General features: G+C 41.8%; 1 protein-coding gene and 1 long non-coding RNA gene across 2 annotated transcripts; both read right to left on the reverse strand.

The window, feature by feature from the left end:
• Positions 1 to 4,694: 4,694 nt before the first annotated feature.
• Positions 4,695 to 6,275, reverse strand: LOC119791388 (protein ALP1-like). Its single transcript, XM_038297452.1, has 4 exons — positions 5,993 to 6,275; positions 5,451 to 5,908; positions 5,133 to 5,342; positions 4,695 to 5,040 (listed from the first exon to the last, which is right to left on the reverse strand). The coding sequence occupies exons 1-3, from the start codon at positions 6,273 to 6,275 to the stop codon at positions 5,136 to 5,138; spliced, it is 948 nt and encodes a 315-aa protein (XP_038153380.1). The 3' UTR covers positions 4,695 to 5,040; positions 5,133 to 5,135.
• Positions 6,276 to 7,092: 817 nt separating this feature from the next.
• On the reverse strand, positions 7,093 to 7,778 carry LOC119791376. Its single transcript, XR_005281844.1, has 3 exons — positions 7,659 to 7,778; positions 7,353 to 7,417; positions 7,093 to 7,213 (listed from the first exon to the last, which is right to left on the reverse strand). It is a non-coding gene; the product is annotated as an uncharacterized LOC119791376 (long non-coding RNA).

Genomic DNA, 7,778 nt, shown 5'->3' on the forward strand with positions numbered 1-7,778 from the left:
AAAAATACAGAGGCTGTGACAGTGAAATTGATATTTTTAAAGAGAATAAGCAATCTTGAACAGATGGGTTTTGAGTTGTATTTTAAAATGGAGAATTGAGTCCGTATTTCGAAGTTGGGGTGGTAGAGAGTTCCAGAGGCGGGGGGCAGAGCGGCTGAATGCTCTGCTCCCCATGGTGGTGAGACGGGCGGAGGGGACAGACAGGTGCAAAGCAGATGAGGATCTAAGAGCACGGGAGGGGGTGGGAACATGCAGGAGGTCTGACAGATATGGGGGGGCAAGATGGTGAAGTGCCTTGAAAGTCATCATGATAATTTTATATTGAATGCGGAACTGTATGGGGAGCCAGTGGAGCTGTCGGAGGACCGGAGTGATGTGGTGGATAGAGGGAGTTCTTGTTATATTATATTCATACATTACATACAAACTCATATATTTCAGATGTTTATTTTGTTTAATTTTGATGATTACAAATGACAACAAATGAAAATCTCAAATTCATCATATCAGAAAATTAGAATATTGTGAAAAGGTTCAAAATTGATGGCCCCTGGTGCCACACTCTAATCAGCTAATTAACTCAAACCACCTGCAAAAGCCTTTAAATGGTCTTTCAGTCTAGTTCTATAGGCTACACAATCATGGGGAAGACTGCTGACTTGACAGTTGTCCAAAAGACGACCATCGACACCTTGCACAAGGAGGGCAAGACACAAAAGGTCATCGCTAAAGAGGCTGGCTGTTCACAGAGCTCAGTGTCCAAGCACATTAATAGAGAGGCGAAGGGAAGGAAAAGATGTGGTCGAAAAAAGTGTACAAGCAAGAGAGATAACCGCACCCTGGAGAGGATTGTGAAACAAAACCCCTTCAAAAATGTGGGGGAGATTCACAAAGAGTGGACTGCAGCTGGAGTGAGTGCTTCAAGAACCACCACACACAGACGTATGAAAGACATGGGTTTCTGCTGTCGCATTCCTTGTGTCAAGCCACTCTTGAACCACAGACAGCGTCAGAAGCGTCTTGCCTGGGCTAAAGAGAAACAGGACTGGACTGCTGGTGAGTGGTCCAAAGTCATGTTCTCTGATGAAAGTAAATTTTGCATTTCCTTTGGAAATCAAGGTCCCAGAGTCTGGAGGAAAAGAAGAGAGGCACTTCATCCACGTTGCTTGAAGTCCAGTGTAAAGTTTCCACAGTCAGTGATGGTTTGGGGTGCCATGTCATCTGCTGGTGTTGGTCCATTGTGTTTTCTGAGGTCCAGGGTCAACGCAGCTACATACCAGGAAGTTTTAGAGCACTTCATGCTTCCTGCAGCTGACCAACTTTTTGGAGATGCAGATTTCATTTTCCAACAGGACTTGGCACCTGCACACAGTGCCAAAGCTACCAGTACCTGGTTGAAGGACCATGGTATCCCTGTTCTTAATTGGCCAGCAAACTCTCCTGACCTTAACCCCATAGAAAATCTATGGGGTATTGTGAAGAAGAAGATGCAATACACCAGACCCAACAATTCAGAAGAGCTAAAAGCCACTATTAGAGCAACCTGGGCTATCATAACACCTGAGCAGTGCCACAGACTGATCGACTCCATGCCACGCCCCATTGCTGCAGTAATACAGGCCAAAGGAGGCCCAACTAAATACTGAGTGCTGTACATGCTCATACTTTTCATGTTCATACTTTTCAGTTGGCCAACATTTCTATAAATCCTTTGTTTTTATTGGTCTTCAGTAATATTCTAATTTTCTGATATGATGAATTTGAGATTTTCATTTGTTGTCATTTGTAATCATCAAAATTAAACAAAATAAACATCTGAAATATATGAGTTTGTATGTAATGTATGAATATAATATACAAGTTTCACTTTTTAAATGGAATTACTGAAATCAATCTACTTTTTCATGATATTCTAATTTTATGACCAGCACCTGTATATCAGCACATTTAATGCTCTGCATTCATATAGAAAATAATATTCGACCACAGGCTTTTTCTCATCGCAGTGTTCTTTTAATTTTTATTAAATATTATTAATCTCACACTGGAGAAATTCACCTCTGAATTTAAAGTTGTAGGGAACTAAGATTTAAATATCAAATCATTCTGGCTTAAACATGTTTATAAATGAACTCTCTTCAACAACATCTTTGTCCCCGCTTCCCTCCTCTAAATAAAGAAGGTATTATGGAGGAGACTCATCAACGACCTCCGACACAAAACTCTCCTCCTCTGGCATCTGTCCAAAGCGTACCTTGACAGTGTCGTTACTACCTGGTCCCAATGTAATTTCCCTTTGGGAACCTACTAGCATTAAGTTGCTAACTGGTTAGCAAGATGCTTCCGACAAACCGGCATCAATCGAACTTGCTTGTGAACCTTCCGCCACAACAATCCCGCCCTCTTGATAATCGACCAATCCCATTCACTTTATTCACTTGTGTTTAGTTGTGCACCACTCTGGAGAACTCGGAAATGCAGCGGTTGGAACAGCTGCTTCCCTACGACTTTAACCCATCCCCTTGGGGAGCAGTGGGCTGCCATTGTGCGGCGCTCAGGGAACAGTGTGGGGGTTAAGGGTCTTGCTCAGGGACCCAGAGTGTCAGTCCATGGCATGGCTTGAACCCAGAACCTCTGGATTCCATAACAATGGCTGCAACTCAATTCGCAGGCTGCGTACTTCGGAGGACGCATTTTAAAGCCGGCGACGTCACAACGCCGCGCAGAGGCTGTCCCATTTGGCAAAAATTCTGAGGACGCTTAAAATGCAGCCTTAAAATGCGTCCTCCTTTTCCCCGAATTCTGAGGATGCATCGCTACCGTCCTTAGTGGCCTCGCCTCCCACTAGATTTCCCGAGGTGCTTTGCACGTATTTTTTTTTTTCTTTTAGTAGTTGAAGAAGAAGAGAAAAAAGAAAACAGGCGGAAAAATGGAAAGCAGTAGCAGCTCCGGCAGTAGTAAGATGGAGTACACTTTTAAATGTGAGTATTATTTTTGTTTTTTTTTACTGAACATCTATTAAAATACATGATGGTAATGGAGCCACCGGGATGTGTAGGAGCAGCTAAAGCTAAAGCTTAAAGCTAACTTGTTGATACAAGAGGCTCAACAGTTAAAAGCCTTCATACAAATGTCACAATTATTAACTTGTAACTTTGCTGATAGCCCTCACTAATCGGAATTATTTATTCTCATACAGTTTATTACACAGGATTAGAACTGTCAAAGCTTAATGCAGCTGAAGAAATAACATTAGTCCAGCTGTACTGGGCTGTCAATATACTGCAATACTGTTTGAATACTCAATAATGTATAGTTATTTTACAGTACAGTAAAATTAGGTTTAAAGTATAATTCACTTGAAAAACAATGCTGGCGTAATTATACAGAACAGTAATTTTGCTTGTTGACATAACAGAAATATGCTTTACATGTCATTTTGTTCCAGGGAGCAGACAGAGGAGTTGATCAAACTCCGTGGGCAAAATGACCACCTTTTTACCGGCGCCAAAAATACTGCAGCAGTCGGCTGGAGGTAAGAGTTGAGGCATAATTCCATCTACATGTTGCATTTCTATGTAAAAGTCATAAAAGATAAAAGAGGTCCTGTTCAAACACCAACGTACAAATATAATCTTTTGATCACATGAAATGATGCCCAGATGCCACTTTTTATCAATCTTATATTTGTTATAGAAGTGATCCTAGTGTGTTTATCTCTTCTCATTTCTCTTGTTTAGAACAATCCTGCAGAAAATGGGCCTGGAGGGAAAAGTTGAGCCACAACAGGACAAAAAAAAGTGGGACAATCTAAAAAAAAAATACAAAGTATGTTCAGTGTAATAAAATACACAAACATAGATAGATAGATAGATAGATAGATAGATAGATAGATAGATATGTGTGTATGTGTAGGGAAATGACATCTTACATATATTATATTCAGGTTCATTTACACTTTGAGTTAGCTTGAAAAAAGTCATCTCAAAGTTATTATTCCAAAGTCGTCTCTTTTTCTGTAGAATTTCATCAATCTATCCAAATCATGAAACATTCCTTTTTTCTAGGTTTAAAGAAACACTACAGAAAATTGCATCTGTTGACACAAATTGTTTTCCTCTACTATAGGAATCCAGGGACAGGGCAGGGTGTCAGTGGTAAGCCTACTGCTGCCACCTGGCCCTGGTTTGTCCTCATGGAGGAGGTTTTAGGACGGAGGCCCTCTGTTGCCCCACCTGTCCTAATTGCCTCCATCCCTGAGGACACACCAGTGCTAGGTGCTGCAGAGGCTGAGCAGCATCAGGGCGATGACGAGGAAGAGAGTGAGGATGAGAGGCCAGGAGAGAGGAGGGAAAGGAGGAAGAGAAGAAGGAGGAGTGACGAGTTGCTTGATTTGATCAGGGAGGATATGAGATGGCAGAGGGAGGCGGAGGAGAGAAGAGAAAGAGAGAGCCGGGAAAGGATGGACAGACTGTTTAATTTATTGGAGAGGAAGGTGGACACTGGACAGAAGTTAATTTTTGTTGGTGTGTTCTTTTTGTTGTTGCTGCTGTTTTTACAAGTTCAGGTTATGTGTTGCTGTTATTAAATTAAATTATTAAATCGTTTATCAAAGTTATTGTTGTCGGTGTGTTCTTAAAGTCTTTTAACCTTTTTACATCATCTGTTTCATCACTTCTTTACAATTTAAGTAAACTTAGAACAACTTCTCAGTGACAACATCAATTTATTTTTAGAGATGCAATTATATACAATAAACTATTAAAAATATTTTTAACTATTTACATTCAATTTTAACCACTACAACTATTTACAGAAGATATAAAAGAAATACTATAAAAGAACATATATATACAATTGTGACTGAGCAGGAGTCCCTGGTGGTGCTGCTGGACTGGATGGGATGCCACACAGATGACCTTGGAGTCTTCTGACTGCGAGTGGGACATCATCTGGGGGGTGGGGGGTGCCTCTCTCCACTGTTCACCACATCGTCCATCAGGGTTTGAAGGGCTGACCCAATCGACGGCTGCCATGTTACTAAAAATGTTTAAGAAGACGCAGAAAATGACTTTACTACAACTGTTTTCATAACCCTGAAATGAGAACAGCTAAAAAGTGATTCTACTTGCCATCTAAATGTAATGGTGGTCGGGTAGACCCTCCTCCAGGGCAGACACCTCGGCAGACAGCTGGTCCCGCCAGTGAGCACCACTGCCTGCCTCCAACACGTTCTCCCCCTCCTCATCCTCTGGCATGTCGTCCTGCTCTTCATCCTCTGGGGCCATGATGTCACCAGCTCCCAGGCAGATGTTGTGCAGGACAGCACATGCCGTTATGACCTGTAGAAAAAAGAAGACAAAAAACATCTTATAGTATATTTGAAGAAATTAATTTAAAGCTTTTTATCATTTATCTATAGGCAATAATTCTCTCATTTAGTAACATACCTGAGGCACAAAGGTGTGGTACACCTCCAGCGCTTGGAGGAAGATGGCCCTGAACCTCGTCTTCATCCTCCCAAAGGCACGCTCTATGATGGAGCGTGCCCTGGAATGATGGCTGTTAATGCGCAGGGCTCCCACACCTTGCACCGGCCGCTTGAAGGGAGTGATGAGGGGGAGTGGGTGTTGGAGACACGGGTACCCACCATCTGCCAAGATGAAGTGGCCCGGAGGAGGGTAGATGGCCCGCCTGTACAGTGGGCTGTTCCGGAGCACTCTGGAGTCATGCACCGACCCCGGCCAGCCCACGTACGTGTCGATGAAGCGGCCCTGATGGTCACAAACTGCCTGTAGAATGATGGAGGAGAACAGTTTCCTGTTGCGATAGCAGTGACCATCAGGACCGCTTGGAGGCTTGATCCTCACATGGCAGCCGTCGATCGCTCCAGCAGCTTTCAGAAAAGCTCAATGTCCGGCCAGCCCTTCAAACCCCTGGGTTACTGATGCCAGGTCTTCTGCAGTTTTCGGGAGGCAGACTACTCGGTGGCGGATGGCCACCACCTCCTCAGTAACCCGGTGGACGATGCGGTGAACTGTGGAGCGAGGCATCCCGAACACCCTAGCCACCACTCTGTAGGATTCCCCACTCGCTAGCCAGAAGAGGAAGACCAAGGTCTCTATTGTGGCCCCCCATCCATGTCTTCTTTCCTGGCAGAGAAGGTCCAGCAGCACCGCCAGAGACTCTCTGCTCAGCCGAAAGTCTGGTCTGGTGTCGTCATTGTTAAAAAATATCTGGAGAACGGGAACATTCAGATTGATGCGGCAGTACATCGGCCTGGTCTGGATAGAGAGATGAAGGTTGAGAACAACAGGATTAGATGATAGCAATTTCATTTTAGCTGATACAATTCTAGTGAATGTTAACCCCTTAACGTCTGGTGTTGCCAATTTGGGACCAAACAATTCTGGCCTTTACTTATTTTACTTCATCTAGATCCACTATTTAACTTTTTTTTCGTTTTTATGTTTATTTTTCCTGTATTATTTTTCTGTAATATAATTGCAAATAAAATCAGGCAGTAAGTCAATAACAATTTAGACAAACAAGGATTTATTTCTCAATAATACAGTTTGCCTACTCCACATAACATTAGTGATAGTGAAAGTAGTGATTTAAGTCAGTTATATACAGGGATTGTAAACATTTAACTATTCAATTCAAAAGTTACAAACATAAGCTTATACCTGTCTTAAAAATAAATCTAAAATTTGATTAAAAAATGATATCCGTCAATCTGCTGACAAGTGTTTGATTAATAAATGCTATATTATGATCATTAGCAGACCCTAGTGGCGGAAAATAATAGCAGGTAAATGTTACCTCCCCACTGCGCTCTGCCAGTCTCAAAAAAATCTGTTGCCGGTTTTGCTGTCGCCGAATCCGACTCTCCTCCTCCAACAACAAAAAATAAAAATTTCTGTGTCCATTTCGGTTGATTCTTCTGTTAAATGTCTAGTTTCAAAATTTTTAATGGCGCTGTTTTTCCCGGGCTTTGTGTAGACGTGATGACGTTGTGTCGTAACCAGGAAGTGCTCCAAAGGGTAGACCGTCCCATTTACCAACGGCTGAGGATCCTCCGGAGCAGCCTACCAAGGCTGGGTCCTCCGGAGGCTAGGTAGGCTGGGTCTTTAGAAGTATGCAGCCTGCGAATTGAGACGCAGGTGACCACTAGTATTATTTTACAAGTAGTGTAAAATAACACATTTACCTGAAAATAAAAATAATTGCAACAACAGTTAATAACTAAGCCTAAACATGGTCCTAATAATCTTAAACATTACATGAGTAAAAAAAGAAAATAATTAAACACAATAATCCAACACCAAAAACAATGAAACATCACATACCTGCATTCAGATAGAAAATAGTAGTCAACAACAGGCCTTTGTCTCATCACAGTGTTCCACAGCGCCTGTTTAACCATCAACAATACTATTTTCAGCACAGGAATGTAGCATTTTCATTAGCAACGTTTCATGTAGCATAAGAGCAGCTAAATAACTGCTAAAACAGTTACATCACTGTCTAAAAAAAGTAAAAAAAAATTTAAAGTTTAGATACTACAAAGCATATTATTTTACAAGAACAATAATCAAACTGTCATTAATTATGCTTAAAATACACTTATTGAACATAGAAAATAAAAAACAAACCTCCTTCCATGGAATCCGAACAAAAAGAGCGTGATGGAGAGCAAGGGAAAAACCCTTCACGGACTATAATGGTATGATCTTTTAACTTGTCTTTTCAAACCACGAACTGACACTCAAACC

Source organism: Cyprinodon tularosa, unplaced genomic scaffold, assembly GCF_016077235.1.
Source record: "Cyprinodon tularosa strain WSP-4 unplaced genomic scaffold, ASM1607723v1 ctg388, whole genome shotgun sequence".
Lineage (NCBI taxonomy): Eukaryota > Metazoa > Chordata > Actinopteri > Cyprinodontiformes > Cyprinodontidae > Cyprinodon > Cyprinodon tularosa.

Coding starts and splice junctions, on each gene's coding strand:
- LOC119791388 (XM_038297452.1), bottom strand. CDS start 6,275: ATGTACTGCCGCATCAATCTGAATGTTCCCGTTCTCCAGATATTTTTT. Junction 5,909..5,992: donor TGAGGAGGTGGTGGCCATCC/GCCACCGAGTAG, acceptor CCGGACATTGAG/CTTTTCTGAAAGCTGCTGGA. Junction 5,343..5,450: donor ACCACACCTTTGTGCCTCAG/GTATGTTACTAA, acceptor TTTTTTCTACAG/GTCATAACGGCATGTGCTGT.